General features: G+C 44.3%; 1 protein-coding gene and 1 long non-coding RNA gene across 2 annotated transcripts in view; one reads left to right on the forward strand and one right to left on the reverse strand.

Annotated features, from left to right (window-relative positions):
- Positions 1-1,322: 1,322 nt before the first annotated feature.
- On the forward strand, positions 1,323-3,034 carry LOC130363158 (uncharacterized). The gene is made up of 2 exons (XR_008891743.1): positions 1,323-1,733; positions 2,227-3,034. It is a non-coding gene; the product is annotated as an uncharacterized LOC130363158 (long non-coding RNA).
- Positions 3,035-3,347: 313 nt separating this feature from the next.
- The window catches only part of PPP1CB (protein phosphatase 1 catalytic subunit beta), a 57,001-nt gene continuing 41,143 nt past the window's right edge, over positions 3,348-19,205 (reverse strand). Inside the window, exons 5-8 of the mRNA XM_056568573.1 lie at positions 15,908-15,979; positions 11,280-11,431; positions 7,485-7,619; positions 3,348-3,654 (exon numbers count right to left, since the gene is read on the reverse strand). Of these exons, the coding sequence (XP_056424548.1) occupies positions 3,550-3,654; positions 7,485-7,619; positions 11,280-11,431; positions 15,908-15,979 (464 nt within the window). The 3' untranslated portion in view covers positions 3,348-3,549. The remainder of the gene's footprint in view (positions 3,655-7,484; positions 7,620-11,279; positions 11,432-15,907; positions 15,980-19,205) is intronic.

A 19,205-nucleotide genomic window follows, 5' to 3' on the forward strand; every position in this document is an offset into this window, starting at 1 on the left:
GTGAGTACAGATCTGGAGTATAATACAGGATATAACTCAGGATCAGTACAAGATAAGTAATGTAATGTATGTACACAGTGATCTCACCAGCAGAATAGTGAGTACAGCTCTGGAGTATAATACAGGATATAACTCAGGATCAGTACAGAATAAGTAATGTAACACAGTGATCTCACCAGCAGAATAGTGAGTACAGCTCTGGAGTATAATACAGGATATAACTCAGGGTCAGTACAGGATAAGGAATGTATGTACACAGTGACCTCACCAGCAGAATAGTGAGTACAGCTCTGGGGTATAATACAGGATATAACTCAGGATCAGTACAGGATAAGTAATGTAATGTATGTACACAGTGACCTCACCAGCAGAATAGTGAGTACAGCTCTGGAGTATAATAAAGGATATAATGCAGGATCAGTACAGGATAAGTAATGTAATGTATGTACACAGTGAACACTCCAGCAGAACAGTGAGTGCAGCTCTGGGGTATAATACAGGATATAACTCAGGATAAGTAATGTAATGAATGTGCACAGTGACCTCACCAGCAGAACAGTGAGTGCAGCTCTGGAGTATAATACAGGATATAACTCAGGATCAGTACAGGATAAGTAATGTAATGTATGTACACAGTGACCCCACCAGCAGAATAGTGAGTGCAGCTCTGGAGTATAATACAGGATGTAACAAACAAAAATGGTCTATCCTGTACTGATCCTGTCTATAGGTAATCCATTAAAATAAAAGGGGGAGTCCCATGTAGGAAGGTTTATCCCCTTTCACAAATGATAGGGGATAAGTTTGATCTCCCTGCTCCTGTATGGCGCTCCGGTTTTCCCTGCACACACACAGCAGGGGTCGGAGCTGGTGTGCTCGTGTATCTCCGGCTCTCCCATAGAGATGCATGGAGGTGTTGACATCCCTCCCTGTGCGCAAAAAGAGCCGGAGTGCCATACAGGTTGGACCTCCCAGGATTATACACTAATTCCCTATCCCTTAAATATGGGGATACATTTTTCTACATGGGACTACTCCAGATAAAATGCTCTTAAACTATACAAAAATTACAGTAAACTCCGGACATTCTCAATTTCTCCAGATCATAGATCTAAATCATAGAGCAGGGAGCAATGACTGCCGCATAGGTTGTAAGATTATTATTTTGGGGGGGGGGGGGGGGAATCTTTTCAACACTTTAGGAAAAGGTCTAATAAACCAAAATATGTGATAATACAGAGCACGTCACCAAGATCACAGGAGTTCTTCTAGATCGCACCGGGAGACCTCCAGAGAGAGGAAAGGCAGGCGTTTTTTTTTTCTAATGACATTTTATTGAACGTAAAGAAAAAAATAATTTGAAAAACAAAAAAAACAAACAAAAACAAAGCAGTTAGTAGATTACTTGTAAAGAATACAACTTACTGTTTATATAGAGTGACTGCTGCTCGCAAATAAATGAAAGTGTCCATAGAGCCTACACACAGTGGAAGCTGCCCTGTGTACGAGCCGTACCGACATCCCCCCCGCTACCGTTACTGCTGCCTAAGGGGCGCAGGGCACCAATACCCCCAAGTGAGCTTGTGGGCTGTATTCACAGTGCGTGTAGGCGTCATGCACCCTTTAAAAGGGTACTCCGGCCCTAAGACATCTTATCCCCTATCCAAAGAATAAGGGATAAGATGTGTTGCCATTCAGCACCCACCTCTTTGAGCTGCATGCCGCACTGCCGGGTGCCGACCACTGGGCTGGAGTATAGTCACTAGAGATGAGCGAACTTACAGTAAATTCGATTCGTCACGAACTTCTCGGCTCGGCAGTTGATGACTTATCCTGCGTAAATTAGTTCAGCCTTCAGGTGCTCCGGTGGGCTGGAAAAGGTGGATACAGTCCTAGGAAAGTCTCCTAGGACTGTATCCACCTTTTCCAGCCCACGGGAGCACCTGAAAGCTGAACTAATTTATGCAGGAAAAGTCATCAACTGCCGAGCCGAGAAGTTCGTGAGGAATCAAATTTACTGTAAGTTTGCTCATCTCTAATCACCACTTCACGACTCCGCCCCCGTGTGACGCCCCACCCCCGCTATGCAAGTCTATGGGAGGGGTGTGACGGCAGTCACGCCCCTCCCATAGACTTGCATAGCGGGGGTGGGGCGTCACACGGGCGGAGTTGTGACCTCACGATACTCCAGCCCAGTGGTCGGCACCTGGCATGCAGCTCAAAGAGGTGTGTGCCGAATGCAAGGGTCCCAGCGGCGGGACCCCAGTGGTCAGACATCTTATCCTCTAGGGGATAAGATGTCTTAGGGCCAGAGTACCCCTTTAATCCAGACATTGGGGCAGGAGGAGACTCAGCAGCACATACAGTTTGCAAAGTGTCACTTCTAAACTCTAATTCCAGAGCTCAAATGCAGCGTTACTCCAGAAAATGCATCCAGAAGAAATGCAAACGTGGGATGTGCCGTCAGAACCTAGAAGTGTTTAATGTGCAAACCAACATTTACTCTATACATGCTGTAATAGATTGCAACTGAAACAGGTAAAAACAGAGAGATAGAGAGAGAGGGATACAGGGGGAGGAGGAGAGAGAGAGAGGGATACAGGGGGAGGAGGAGAGACGTTTGACCACAGATGCTCCGAGACAGAGAATGTGTCAGTATTTTAAAAAAAACACACATGGAAACATCTAATGAACATTACAGGATAGATACGTTGCAGTATCAGCTCATTCTCCTTTAACAGGCTGTACATGTTATAAAGCAAGCTGTACACAAACCATATGTACCAAGAAAAAGTCATCTTTAATGTCAAAGCAGATTAGAACAGAAAAAAAAAAAAAAAAAGTGGTCGTTTGTCAACAGAATGAAATGGGGGAAAAAAGACAAATAAAAAACAAACATGAAAAAAATAAAGAGAAAAAAATGCTACAAGCGGTGGAAGCCAAAAATACCACAGGGCACACACAACGGGTGATGATTATTGTTTCATTTCTTTCAGAATATACAACTAATGCTATAAAAAAAAAAAAAATAAAAGCAGTGAAGTTTTAGAGACAAAAGGTAAAGTGTAACCCCTTCAATGCCAGGAGGAATAATGGGAGGGACGCAAGAAATGTTGCGCTGTAAAATGTATTTAGCACGGTTAAGTCCTGCAGATCCAGCCGGCACTGAAAGGGTTGGCGTGACAAATGCCGTTGCGGCAGGACACGGACAGCGAGGCGGCGGTCTTGCAGGGTCCTTGTTGGGTTGGGGGACTAGCTGCATTACTAGAAACACGGACCTCTTGCGATGTTGTTTGGGGCTTATTATGTTATGTGCATAATATACTTTTTTTTTTTGGGGGGGGGGGGGGGGGGGAAGGTTTGGTATGAAGCGGATTTGGACAATAACTTTCTGGAATCCTTTTACCTGTCTCGTGAAGGTAAACGCGTGCGACATTTTATTAAAAGGGGGTCAGAATGGCTGGGTGATGTTAACAGTGCACACTTATTATAAGGTGGAGTTTGTCTTGATGGAGGATCTGGTGTAGTCTTGTTGGTAGGATAGGCTCTTCACCTCTTCTTTGGAGGGTTGGCTGTCCGGGGAGGCGTCACGGGGCGTCCTGAGTTCAATCCCCCGTACTGATACTTTGCTTTCTTTTCTGAGGGTTTCAGGATCTATGAGAGGAGGAAAAATATATCATATATCATAATATATACCATAATGAAGCAGATGAGAATGAAGTTAATACATTTAATACAGTTAATACATTCGTATGCACATGGCCCAAACCACTAGTCGATAAGGCCGATCCAGCCTAAACTGATCTTAAAGGGAATGAGTCACCAAATGTGATTTTTTTTTATTTGAGAGATTAATGAATTTTTCACATTTTTTAAATACATGTGTCATAAAATATGAAAAATGTTATTATAACTTGTCATATCTCCAACTGTTGACCAGCAGAGGGAGCGAACATGAGGAATCTGGTGAAGCAAGCAACTTGTCTGGCTGCTGCAAAAGAACCTTGTTCTTCTACCTTCCTCCTCTGCCTATGTGCAAAAGGAGCGGGGGAGAGGGGGAGCGGGTATTGTGGGTTTTTCAATTCCACCGTCTCTTGATAGGTCACTGCTCCTCAGGGACTTCAAGAAAATGGTGCCGGCTCCCCCTTTCATTTCACCTAATCTGTGCTATGCACATGTGCAGTAAGCAGTCAATGCTTTTCTATGAGACACTCTCAGGCTTAACTTTCTTATGCCCTGTGCCTGCCATAAAGCAACTGTGTAGGTGTTGTGAAGTGACACACCACAAAGAGGCTACAGTAATAGCAGCCCCCAGTACACACTCCATTAATAACATTAAAACTACACTGTCCTAAAAGTAAATAAATAAATTAAGTGCTTTATCTTTAACCCCTTAACGACGCAGGACGTATATTTACGTCCTGCGCCGGCTCCCGCGATATGAAGCGGGATCGCGCTGCGATCCTGCATCATATCACTTCGGTCCCGGCGCTCATCAAGGGCCGGGACCCGCGGCTAATGCCACACATCGCCGATCGCGGCGATGTGCGGTATTAACCCTTTAGAAGCGGCGGTCAACGCGGACCGCCGCTTCTAAAGTGAAACTGAAAGAATCCCGGCTGCTCAGTCGGGCTGTTCGGGACCGCCGCGGTGAAATCGCGGCGTCCCGAACAGCTGATCGGACACCGGGAGGGCTCTTACCTGCCTCCTCGGTGTCCGATCGACGAATGACTGCTCCGTGCCTGAGATCCAGGCAGGAGCAGTCAAGCGCCGATAATGCTGATCACAGGCGTGTTAATACACGCCAGTGATCAGCATAGGAGATCAGTGTGTGCAGTGTTATAGGTCCCTATGGGATAACAATGATCAGTGTGTGCAGTGTTATAGGTCCCTATGGGATAACAATGATCAGTGTGTGCAGTGTTATAGGTCCCTATGGGACCTATAACACTGCAAAAAAAAAGTAAAAAAAGTGTTAATAAAGGTCATTTAACCCTTTCCCTAATAAAAGTTTGAATCACCCCCCTTTACCCATAAAAAAAACAAACAAACAAACAAACATATGTGGTATCGCCGCGTGCTTAAATGTCCGAACTATAAAAATATATCATTTCATTAAACCGCACAGTCAATGGCGTACGCACAAAAAAAATTCCAAAGTCCAAAAGCGTATTTTGGTCACTTTTTATACCATTAAAAAAATGAATAAAAAGTGATCAAAAAGTCCGATCAAAACAAAAATCATACCGATAAAAATTTCAGATCACGGCGCAAAAAATTAGTCCTCATACCGTCCTGTACGTGGAAAAATAAAAAAGTTATAGGGGTCAGAAGATGACATTTTTAAACGAATACATTTTCCTGCATGTAGTTATGATTTTTTTCCAGAAGTGCGACAAAATCAAACCTATATAAGTAGGGGATCATTTTAACCGTATGGACCTACAGAATAATGATAAGGTGTCATTTTTACCGAAATATGTACTGCGTAGAAACGGAAGCCCCCAAAAGTTACAAAATTGCATTTTTTTTTCGATTTTGTCGCACAATGATTTTTTTTTCCGTTTCGCCGTGCATTTTTGGGTAAAATGACTAATGTCACTGCAAAGTAGAATTGGCGACGCAAAAAATAAGCCATAATATGGATTTTTAGGTGGAAAATTGAAAGGGTTATGATTTTTAAAAGGTAAGGAGGAAAAAACGAAAGTGCAAAAACGGAAAAACCCCGAGTCCTTAAGGGGTTAAATAATTTTATTCATAAAAAAAATAAAATAAAATGGTGACACATTCCCTCTAACCCGTTAAGGACTTTTTCCATTTTTTGCACTTTTTTCCTCCTTTCCTTAAAAAAAAAAAAAAAAAACATAATTCTTTAAATTTTGCACCTAAAAATCCATATGGCGGCTTATTTTTTGCGCCACCAATTCTACTTTGCAGTAACAGTCATTTTACCCAAAAATCTACAGCGAAATGGGAAAAAAAAAAATGTAAAAAAAATTGTGCGACAAAATGTAAGAAAAAATGACATTTTGTAACTTTTGGGGGCTTCCGTTTCTACACAGTACATCTTTCGATAAAAAAATGACACCACCTCTATTCTGTAGGTCCATACGATATAAATATTTATATAGGTTTGATTTGGTCTTCTGGAAAAAATCATAACTACATGCAGGAAAATGTATACGTTTAAAATAGTCGTCTTCTGACCCCTATAACTTATTTTTTAGTGTACGGGGTGGTATGAGGGCTAATTTTTTGCGCCGTGTTCTGAAGTTTTTAACAGTCCCATTTTTGTATTGATCGGACTTTTGATCGCTTTTTTATAAAAAATTTTCATGATATAAAAAGTGACCAAAAATACGCTACTTTGGAGAAAAAAAATTTTGTGTGTACGTCATTGACTGTGCGGTATAATTAACAATATATTTTTATAATTCGGACATTTCCGCATGCGGCAATACCACATTTTTTATTTACACTTTTTTTTATTTATTGAAAAGGGGGTGATTCAAACTTTTATTAGGGAAGGGGTTAAATGATCTTTAGTAACTTTTTTTGCAGCGTTATAGCCCCCTCTAGTGGCTATAACACTGCACACATTGAACTTTTACATTGATCTATGTTATCCTATGGGATAACAATGATTCTGCAGCTTGACTTTTCATGCCTGGATCTCCGGCACGGAGCAGTCATTCGCTGATCGGAAACACAGGAGGAACACTGTTCGGGAAACACAGGAGGAACACTGTTCGGGATCACCGCGATTTCACCGCGGTGGTCCCGAACAGCCCACTGAGCTAGCCGGGAGTAGTTTACTTTCACTTTAGACGCGGCTATCAACTTTGAACGCCACGTCTAAAGAGTTAATAGTGCGCGTCACTGATCGCGGTTAGCCACAGCCCTGCGTTATAGAAAGAGAGCGGACTACGGGTGTACAGGTATGCCCTGCGTCCTTAAGAGGTTAAAGGGGAACGCCAATACATTTAATCTTCTCGCCTATCCACAGGATTGGGAACAAGTGGGTGACCAAATGGTGCAACTGGGATTAAGTAAAATCATTATGTGAATGTAGCCTTAGATCTAGAACATTTTTAATCACAGTGAGTCGGGCTGACTGAAGATCTGGACATCTGTAGACTATCTAGTTTAAAGTTTAGACCAGTGTTTCCCAACCAGGGTGCCTCCAGGTGTTGCAAAACTACAACTCCCAGCATGCCCGGACAGCCTTTGGCTGTCCGGGCATGCTGGGAGTTGTAGTTTTGCAACACCTGGAGGCACCCTGGTTGGGAAACACTGGTTTAGACCATAAAATGTATTTCACGCCCCCTTTCAGCGATGCCCGTTTTCTGCAGTTCTCTCTCTCCCAGTGTGTCTTTTGGAGATTCCTACCCTCACCGTGCAGCAGGGTGGAACCATTTTAGGCTTTCCCACACTGGGCACGGTCAATGTACAATGTATAACCCCAGGTCAGGCCCTTGTTTTACCTGGAAGGAGCACATCAGGGTTTCGTCCACACTCATCATGCCGCCAGCGTTATCAAACTCCCCGCAGTAATTTGGGGCAGAGAACAGGGTGACCAGCTGCCGCTTTGCGAAGAATTCATAACCATCCTCTACCACCTGTGTATGGGGACAAATGAGAGGCAATGTCAGCTGCCAGCACCACAGTGACCAGTCACATACTGTGCCCACATTATAGGGGCAAAAGAAATATCGCAATCTGTAAACGGCGCCATAATGTGTAGCTGCTGTGATGATCGAGATACTGTCATTACTGGGCGATACACAACATAATTCCTGTTACAGCTATAGGGCTAGGAGGAGGTTGTGACATTTGTTTAATAGTAGTAGTCACGGTTCTAAGATGTAGGTATAACCAGTATATCAGTAGCATATAATTCGGCACTCGTGGAGCACTATCCGGTGCCACACCTTAAATCAATATTGTAACAACTTAGCATTGAAATATGATGCATATGGCGTGTTTATCGAGTTGCAATCCTTCAAAAACAAATATGTAACTTTTCAGTCTGACCTTCATTAGATAATATGAAGAACAGAATAAAGACACAGTGATCCCTCAACATATGATGGTAATTCATTCCAAATGATCCATCGTTACTTGAATCCATCGTATGTTGAGGGATCCGTGCAATAGTAATATAGAATGTTATACTCAAGTGTACCCGCTCCAGACCGTCACCGCTGCCCTGGATCATCGCTCCCCATCGCCGTCATCACGTCCCCACCACACCAGACCGTCACCGCTGCCCTGGATCATCGCTCCCAATCACAATCATCATGACCCCTCCGCACCAGACCGTCACAGCTGCTCTGGATCAGCGCTCTCCATCGCAGTCATCACGTTGCTGCGCACGCCGCTCCTATTGGATGACGGGACGGCATGCATAGTGAAGTGATGACGACGACGGAGAGCGACGGCCATGCAGCGGAGCATGAAGAGGACGCGCCGGAGCCCCGAGGACAGGTAAGTGATCGTCAGCGGACCACACGGGGCACCGTAAACGGCTATCCGGTGGACGCTGAAGCAGTCTGTGCTGCAGGATAGCTGTTTATGCGATGGCCCCAACATAAAAAAGCATCGTATGTTGATGCTGCCTTCACCATGTAATGGGCTCAGAGTGATCGTATGCTAAAATGATCGTATGTCGGGGGATCACTGTTTATGCATATCAGAAAAGCTCAATATGATAAGCAAATAAGTGTATAAATGTGAATTTCAATATATAGTCTAAACATGGCATCGAAAAGAGAAAAATAGCAGATCTCTGTACATAATGGAAGAATACTGTAATAATGAGACAATTGTGGCTATTTGTGCATATTTCAGCCTTTTTTGTGCACCCATGACAGAAATTTCCAACCAGAATTCCGCTCAGGAATTTCAGTCCCAAATTCCAGTGCAGCAGAATCCCATTGCTGGCAATAGGATTCCGCAGCACAGTGCACACTACGGAATTTCAGCCGCTGAAAATCTGCCCCCACGGCACGGTCTCGTCCATTCTTCTGGTGGAATCCGCACCGCAGACGTTGACATCTAAGGGGACATCAATGTCCGCATGGTCCTATTGTCAGTCAGCGCTGACCGGGCCAACTACTTCCATATACTTTCTCCCTTTGGTATTCTGCAGAACATGACAATAGGCCTGGTCAGAAAATCAGCAGCATCCTGTGTCACCTACTGATTGGCTGAGCGGGCGGGCCTGTGACATCACATTCCTGAACTGCTGCACAGACTTAAAGGGGTACTCAGGTGGAAATAAAAAAAAAATTCCTATTAACTGGTGCCAGAACGTTAAACAAATTTGTAAATTACTTCTATTTAAAATCTTAATCCTTCCAGTACTTATCAGCTGCTGTATGCTCCAGAGGAAGTTGTATTTCTTTCTGACCACATTGCTCTCTGCTGACACCTCTGTCCATGTCAGGAACTGTCCAGAGCAGGAGCAAATCCCCATAGCAAACCTCTCCTGCTCTGGACAGTTCCTGATAAGGACAGAGGTGTCAGCAGTGAGCCCTGTGGTCAGACTGAAGAAAACTCCAGAAAGAAATACAACTTCCTGTCGAGCATACAGCAGCTAATAAGTACTGGAAGGATTAAGATTTTTTTAATAGAAAATTACTAATCTGTTTAAAGGGGTTCTCCGATGCTTAGACATCTTATCCCCTATCCAAAAGGATAGGGGATAAGATGCCTGATCCCCAGAGTCTCGCCGCTGGGGACCCCCGTGATCTTGCATGCGGCACCCAGTTTGTAATCAGTCCCAGGAGCATGTTCGCTCCGGGTCTGATTACCAGCGGCCACAGGGCCAACGGCGTGTGATGTCATGCCTCCGCCCCCGTGTGACATCATGCTCTGCCCCTCAATGCAAGCCTACGGCAGGGGGCGTGATAGCTGTTGACCAGTTGCCCATAGCAACCAATCACATTGCTTCTTTCATTTTGAGAGGCCCCTTTAAAAATGAAAGAAGGCATCGGATTGGTTGCTATGGGCAACACCAACTTTTTATCAGCACAGGTTTTGATAAATTTCCCTGTGTGTGTGCCTACGTGTAAGTGTAAAATATTGCCTGATCCACATAAATAGTTGAATGTTCCCTTTATCAGTTTCGGGCCACGTTCACGCGGTGGAATTCCACGCAAATTCTGTTCAGCAAAGATTGGTGATCGGGACTGCAGCGGAATTTTTGTGGAATTCTGTTGTCAAAAACATGGAATTCGGCTGATATTCAATGTCCCATTGACTTTAATGGGATTCTGCCACAGAATTGTGCAAAATTAAGGATAGGTCTTAACATTTTGCAGAATATGGAATTTCAATGGCAGAACTGCAGACGCGAAAATTCGGCTGTGTGAATGGGACAGTGGAAGCCCATTAAAGTCTATAGGCAGTAAATTTTGGCAGAAATTCCACCATGTAAACATAGCCTCATATGTATATTTGTGCATAATGGAAAAATACTAGTCAATCGAATCAAGGAAACATCAAAATAGACTATTTTCTCATTAAAGGTGTACGCCAATAGCCAGCATACGGAACTAAATGCTCCGAACGCTGTTTTCACGCTGCAGGGATGGCCATGCCCCTCGTGACATCACGGCCGTGCCCACTCAATGCAAGTCAATGGGAGGGGGCGTGACGGCAGTCACGCCCCCTCCCATAGACTTGCATGAGTGGGTGTAGTCGTGATGTCACGAGAGGCATGGCTGACCCCCGCAGCACAAAAACAGGGTTCCGAACCTGGTTTTCACTCTGCGGGGAGTACCCCTTTAAGGGTCTATTCACATATACAGCACCCCTTGAAGCTGCAGATTTGAAGCTATGTTCAGTCATTTAGTTTACACTGAACTCCTCGGCTTCAAATCCTATACATCAAAAATGCGCAGGATACCTGCATGTGTGAATACAGTATTCTATTATATTCAGAGATCTGCACTTGTCCCTTACAATGTCACTTAGTCTGACAACCATATCTCCCAATTACATTCATACACTTGTCTACCAATTTTGTTTGCTTGTTTCCGGACTGTACCCTTTTAAATGTCTTACTGATCTGCATATATTTTTGGTTCTGTTTTTCAGATTATTTGATGAAGGGCAATTTGACCGAAACCTTATAAACTGTATTCGTTACTGAAGGATTGCAATTTAATAAAACGTATTATAAAATATGATCATTGTTGCTATAAGCAATATACCATAGATATTGGTAGGTATGCAGCAGTATCACTCTGTGCTTGTGTCCACTTAGATCCTACCTGATGAGCCCGACAGATCAGATCCAGGTCATGTCGATTCAAGAATTTGCTAACCACATCTGCGCCAAAGGTGAAGGAAACCCCACGGTCATTCTCGCCCCAGCCCTGCACGTCTTTATCAGGATCTGACCACAGGAGGTCACAAAGCAAACCTGCCGGAAAGAGAGAAGAATCATGAGGACGCAGCGTGACCCAAAGTCTTACACAGATGTCTTGAGAGGTCAGTGTAATCCACACCTCCATATGACCGGGACATGAGGACAGTCACCACATTAAGCCTTCAATCCCTAATAACTAATCTGGTACAGACTTCTATGCTCCAGGGTTACATCTTTTTCTAAGGCTGGGTTCACATGTTTTTACAATACGGTTCCTGTACCAGGTTTTTGATGAAAAAACGGATTCCTCAAAACCTGACTAAACTGTATCAAAACGTGTGTAAAAAACTACGTTTTAGCCTGATTTACACAATTAAGACGGTGTCTTAATTGTTTTTGCAAGGGTCTGCCATGTTTTAAACTGAGTGCCCGCCTTGCCTTACCTGGTGCATTGTAATTCTGGCCTTTAAGTTAAGAGGGACTAAATATGATAATTGAAACCATAAACATAACCATGAACAAGATTTTTTTTTTTTTTTGCAGCACCGAGATTCCCACCCTAACCCCTGACATTGGGGGGGTGGGGGGGGTTGAAGCAGAACAGCGTCCGCGGGTCACATATGATTAGTTCCCCGATGTAGGGACAGCGCAGCACTGGGTTGATCATCAATTCATTGGGGGAGGAGCCTAACCGGTATTGCGGTATGGGAAAAATTCATATCGTGCAGGACAAAAATTTCGGTATTCGGTATGAACCGGTATATCGCCCAGCACTAATGGGGATATTTATCAAAACCTGTTCAGAGGAAAAGTGGTGCAGTTGTCCATGGCAACCTGAGCGCTGCTTTAATTGTGATCTGACCGGTTGCTATGGGCAACTGCCCCCTACACAGGTTTTCAGAAAACTCCCCCATAGAACTGAATTTGTCAGATGACACAAAACAAATTCTTCACTAAAGATATTGAGAATGAGAAATAAACCCCAATCCTGAGCCTAAGGTCATGTTCACACCGCGTCATCACTTTACTGTCACAGGTATCAAGTCGACATCCCATATACTGTGGTGGAGAGTAGTGGGGGCCATTTAAAGGGGTACTCCGCTGCTCAGCGTTTGGAACAAACTGGAGCCGGCAGCTCGCGATGTCATACCCCCACCCCTCATTGCAAGTTTATGGGAGGGGGCGTGCCAGCTGTCACGCCCCCTCTCATAGACTTGCATGACGTCATAGGGGGCAGGGCTATGATACGAGCTCCCAGCGCCGGCTCCAGCGTTCGGAACAGTTTGTAACCATTTAATTTAAGTGGCCCGAACAGAGTCACCTGTTTACTCCATTCTTCCCATATTGGCTAATTTAACCCCTTAAGGACGCAGGACGTAAACGTACGTCCTGGTGAGGTGGTACTTAACGCACCAGGACGTACATTTACGTCCTAAGCATAACCGCGGGCATCGGAGCGATGCCCGTGTCATGCGCGGCTGATCCCGGCTGCTGATCGCAGCCAGGGACCCGCCGGCAATGGCCGACGCCCGCGATCTCGCGGGCGTCCGCCATTAACCCCTCAGGTGCCGGGATCAATACAGATCCCGGCATCTGCGGCAGTTCGCCATTTAAATGAACGATCGGATCGCCCGCAGCGCTGCTGCGGGGATCCGATCATTCATAACGCCGCACGGAGGTCCCCTCTCCTTCCTCTGTCCAGCTCCCGGCGTCTCCTGCTCTGGTCTGTGATCGAGCAGACCAGAGCAGGAGATGACCGATAATACTGATCTGTTCTATGTCCTATATATAGAACAGATCAGTATTAGCAATCATGGTATTGCTATGAATAGTCCCCTATGGGGACTATTCAAGTGTAAAAAAAAATGTAAAAAAATGTAAAAGTAAAAAAAAAAGTGAAAAATCCCCTCCCCCCCAATAAAAAAGTAAAACGTCCGTTTCTTCCTATTTTACCCCCAAAAAGCGTAAAAAACATTTTATATAGACATATTTGGTATCGCGGCGTGCGTAAATGTCCGAACTATTAAAATAAAATGTTAATGATCCCGTACGGTGAACGGCGTGAACGAAAAAAAATAAAAAAAGTCCAAAATTCCTACTTTAATACATTTTATTTAAAAAAAAAATTATAAAAAAATTTATTAAAAGTTTTTTATATGCAAATGTGGTATCAAAAAAAAAGTACAGATCATGGCGCAAAAAATTAGCCCCCATACCGCCGCTTATACGGAAAAATAAAAAAGTTAGAGGTCATCAAAATAAAGGGATTGTAAACGTACAAATTTGGTAAAAAAGTTTTAGATTTTTTTTTAAGCGCAAAAATAATATAAAAGTATATAATAATGGGTATCGTTTTAATCGTATTGACCCTCAGAATAAAGAACACACGTCATTTTTACCATAAATTGTACGGCGTGAAAACAAAACCTTCCAAAATTAGCAAAATTGCATTTTTCGTTTTAATTTCCTCACAAAAATAGTGTTTTTTGGTTGCGCCATACATTTTATGATATAATGAGTGATGTCATTACAAAGGACAACTGGTCGCGCAAAAAACAAGCCCTCATACTAGTCTGTGGATGAAAATATAAAAGAGTTATGATTTTTAGAAGGCGAGGAGGAAAAAATGAAAACGTAAAAATTAAATTGTCTGAGTCCTTAAGGCCAAAATGGGCTGAGTCCTTAAGGGGTTAAATAAGTCAGCAGGCTGCACTATTGAGTCCCATTAAAACCGCGGCTCTCCATAATACACGTGGGCGCCCTTCTCGGGCAGGATTCAGGCTGATACTTGTGATAAAAAGTGTAAACGTGGTGTGAGCCAAGCCTATCTGATGAAGGTCCTTACAGCCAGTCCGACTGTAATGAAACACATGGTAGGTAATAGAATGATGGGAAATATATACTGTCAGCTATAACAATCAGGACAGATTATGCCATAAACATCTGGGAAAGCAAAAAAGTAAGAAGAAATTGCCTGAAGTAAATAACAACCTGTCCCTGAATTCCAGGTACAGAGTGTTCACTCCAGGAGGCAGCTGCACTCGTCTACACGCCCCTGCCAAGCTTCTCTCCATAGAGGCTCAACCAGCAGCAACACGTACACAGACCGCAACAAAGGACGCCAAGAGATGGGGGGAAAAATGGAAATCATGCAAAGACTGCGCGGATCAGCCCGTAAGGTAAACTATGGGCGGAGGAGGCTTTTTACTTCAGCAAATAATGGTTACAAGACAATAAAACACATCCGCACTCACCGCCGCGCAAAATTTCCGGTGATAGCCTCTGAGCGCCCACACAAGCCTGCAGTCCCGGTTCTCCAGATAGGAGCATGGAGTCCCGTTTCCAGCGGTGCGTGCGGATGTTTTATTGTCTAGTATACCGCATGTTTGAGGCTTTCCTTTGCCTTCTATTCCAGCACCACCACAAGACGTTCTTAGGCCGGGTTCACACCACGTTTTTGCAATACAGTTCCCATATATGTTATCAATGTGAAAACCGTACGGAACCGTATGCATTGACTCTCCATTGGAAATTGTATGCCAAAAGATGCATCAGGTTGTGTCTGTTTTGAATCCTGTACGGTTTTGTCCGTTTTTTTTCCCCGTACCCAAAACTGTATCCTACTACGGTTTTTGGTCCGGGTGAAAAACCGTAGTAAACCGTATAAAGTTTATTTATTTTTTAACACGGGAGTCAATGGGAACCGTAGAGAACTGTATGTGTCTACAGTTCCATCCGCTTTTCACCATCCAGTTTTTTTCTTGGAATTTCAATCAAACAAGTGAAACTTTATTCATAATGGAGTGAAAAGTTAAACATACGTTTTTTTCTTCTTAAAACCGGGTACAACCGGTCATCATTTTTAAAACCGTATACGGGTTAAAAATTTTTACACACATTTTGATACAGTTTAGTCCGGTTTTGAGGGCTCAAAAACCTGATACGGGAACTGTATTGTAAAAACGTGGTATGAATGCAGTGATTCTCCGTATGCTGTGCTGATAGCCCATTCCGGCTCGGAAGATAACCCTCATTTAACTCTTTACTAGTGGTGCCGTCTCCACTCTCTCTCCCACACACGTAAATAATGGTTACTCCCAAATGAGAAACTTCACCCTGGCAATGACCATCCCGAATGCTGAGCTACTTGGTAAGGCCTAAGAGCTATTGCATCTGTGCAGTCCAGCAAAATTCCAAGTCTGTCTGGACTAACAGATTACCAGAAATTCCTAAATATCAGATGTACAGATATACAGTGTGTATACGCACCTAGAGGTCACCACTGCCCCCTGGAGTCCTTGTTTCCTCTCGTCTACTCCAATGCGTGTCAGAGGCATCAGAGCAGATGGCCCTATGTGGTCATCTCCTGATTTATGGACAATGTCAAATTCCTGTTAATCCGGCACTGGGGCTATTTTTGGCCTATGACAGGCAAGCAGGATTTCTGGACCTCTGGGTGCGAGGATTAAAGAACTTCTACCACACTACCCCCTTTTCTGGAATGTGAAGGCTTCTCATGGAGGACTCTACCTGTGTCGGGGACATCTGTGGGCCTCATGATTCTGCGGATCTGTTCCATAGACTGTAGATCAGGGGAGAGACCTGGAAGAGAGAAAATATATCTTATTACAAAGACCAGATCAGCGCACAAAAAAGAGAGAGTGTCAGTCATAGGATAGGAAACAGCTGAAGGACACGCCGCAGCCCCAGAGACAAGGAACGCCACAAATAGCTCAGGGGGAATGCCACCCATGCCTGCAGTGTTTGTGCCTTGGCACTGGGTATGAATACTGAGGTAAACATAGCCTGCCAGATACAAAAGTACACACGTTCTACAGGCCTGGGTAAGAACAATAGGTCAGACTGCATGACCTTTAAGATCAACCCATCTCACCAGAGCCCAATAAATTCACCCCCTTTGATGCAGGTTGTCATTTAGAAGGTGGAATTGCAGAATCTTGACTTGTTTTATTACAGCATCAAATAGATCACTCGATATTAAAAGGCATCAATCATGGAGACGAGCAGCGGAGAGTGATCGCATCATCTATTACAAAATAAATAAAATACAGCCATGTTGTCACAAGCAGCTAAACAGGTGCTGACTGCAGTAAAGCAAAAATAACTAAGTTTTTAAAGGGATACTCAGCCCCCTGACATCTTATCCAGTATCCAAAGGATAGGGGATAAGATGTCTGATTGCGGGGGTCCTGCCATTGAGGACCCCTGCGATCTCCTTTTCGCTTAGAACGTTGGAGGCTGGTGACATCATGGCCACACCCCCTCAATGCAAGTCTATGGGAGGGGGCGTGACGAACTTGCATTGAGGGGGCGTGGTCGTGACATCATGAGCGTGGCGTGGCTGTGAAGTCACGAGCCTCTGCCCCCCGCATCGCCAGTAATCCCGACACTGAGTGAAGTTTGTTCTGTGCACTGGATGTCTGGGGTGCCACAGCCACGATCGCAGGGGTACCCAGAGGGGGGGATCTCCACGATCAGACCTCTTATCCCCTATCCTTTGGATACTGGATAAGATGTGTAGGGGCGGAGTACCACTTTAAGGAGGTATTTAAAGAGGTACACCCGAGTAATGAACTCCTATGTGTTATGTATAGAGATGAGCGAACTTACAGTAAATTCGATTCGTCATGAACTTTTCGGCTCGGCAGTTGCTGACTTCATCCTGCATAAATTAGTTCACCTTTCAGGTGCTCCGGTGGGCTGGAAAAGGTGGATGCAGGCCTAGGAGAGAGTCTCCTAGGACTATATCCACCTTTTCCAGCCCACCGGAGCACCTGAAAGCTGAACTCATTTATGCAGGATAAAGTCAGCAACTGCCGAGCCGAGAAGTTTGTGACGAATCGAATTTACTGTAAGTTCGCTAATCTCTAGTTATTTACACAGCCCAATAGCTCCAGGACACAGAATGATATTCTTTAGCTGCTACAAAGAAGGTAATACTGTCACATAAATCCCGGGCGCTCCTCTCAGGGCTCACACAGTTCTACAAAAATAAATAAAAAAGTTCTTCCTGAATAAAATTAGGTCAGCGAGCTCGAGCTTTTTGGCAACTACAACTCCTAGCATGCCCTGCACGACAGGGGACAGAGTCAAATGCTGGAGATGACTATTAGACGGCTACAAACAGATCTGTGTTAGTGACTGAGCCGTCATAAAGCGCCACTAAGTATCAGCTTGTCCTGTGAGAACCGGTCTGGCGGGTTCCATAACACTATGTCCCTGTAATAAAGGACGACTGGCTCAGCAACCAGGATTTACGAGACAAACAACGAGCAGCACAAAGGCTGTTTACCTAGAGTCCATCTCCAGAAAAGTATAGATCTTGTAAAAGCTCTAAAATACAACGTGCATTCTAAAACCTCTGCTTGCAGTCAGTAAATGTAAACCTTCTCATTCTCTAATTTATAAGATTAAAGGCAACACCCTGAACGAGCTAACAGCTGCAAGTTGTTGCAATGTAACAGTGGAATAAAAAGAAGGTTACAGCTGGTAGTCCAAGGCCACTGGCGTTTCATGCCGCTCTTACACACTGCAGTAAGTGCCTGTGGCTGCCAGACACGTTTAGTCATTGCAGCAACCTAGTTGAGCTGCCGCTTTAAGCCCTAGTTTCGCATTAAAATGAGGAGACTATGGAACTGAAAGAAACCGCCTTAGGCTATGTTCACACTACAGAATGTCCACGCAGAAAATCTCCATGCGGACATCCCAGAGACTGGTAGCGCCGGCATATTATGGACCGCACAGGAATATGCTGTCTCATAGACGGCTATGCATTCTGTGCAGAGTCTGCAGAAAGAATGAACAGGTTAATTCTTCCTGCAGACACCGAAATCAGAATTTCCGTGCCAGAAACATCTGGTACAGAAAAACCACCATGTGCGCAGCGCAGCAGAATCTCGTTGAATTCGGGACTCTGCTGCAGAGGAGTTTCCATGCAGAATTCTGCAAAGAGATGTAGCTCGCGCCGGGCAGTAGGGATGACGCCGCTCGCGCCGGGCAGTAGGGATGACGCCGCTCGCGCCGGGCAGTAGGGATGACTAGGCTTATGATGCCTAGCAACTTCCATGCATGGTACTTTCTGGGCATCATACTGCAACAACCGAGGCAACTGTACTGTCAGTCCAGCTTGCTGAATGGGATTAAGAAAAACGTAGTTAAAGGGGAGCTCCGGTACTTGACTGCTATCCACAGCATAGGGAGAGAAGTGTCTGATCGCTGGGACCCCTGCAATCTCCTGCACGATGCCCTGATATTCCGAAGATTTGTTTTCAGAACAATGGGGGAGATTTATCAAAACCTGTCCAGGGAGAAGTTGCCGAGTTCTCCATAGCAACCAATCAGATCGCTGCTTTAATTTTTCAGAGGCCTCTAAAAATGAGAGAAGCGATCTGATTGGTTGCTATGGGCAACTCAGCAACTTTTCCTCTGGACAGGTTTTTATAAATCTCCCCCAATGTCTCTCCACGTGCACAGACCAGCGGTGGTCCACGTCCCCTCCATGCACCGTCTCTCCCACAGAAATGCACGGAGGGGGGGCCTGTCGCCTAATGATGAACAGCAGGGGCCATATTCGAATTCGCGATATTTTGCGAATATATTGAAGATTATTTGTCCTAGGTTTACGAAATTTGCATATTTGCTATGTCCGTTCACTTTTTTCTATGCGAAAATTTGCGTGAAAAAATAAATAAAAATGGCATAAAAAATTCGCATAAAAATTGGCATGTCAAAAAAAAAAAATAAAAAAAAATAAGGAATATTCGGCAATACGAATATATAGCACTATATTCTAAATATTCCCGAAATT

This window comes from Hyla sarda, chromosome 3 (assembly GCF_029499605.1).
Source record: "Hyla sarda isolate aHylSar1 chromosome 3, aHylSar1.hap1, whole genome shotgun sequence".
Classification (NCBI taxonomy): domain Eukaryota; kingdom Metazoa; phylum Chordata; class Amphibia; order Anura; family Hylidae; genus Hyla; species Hyla sarda.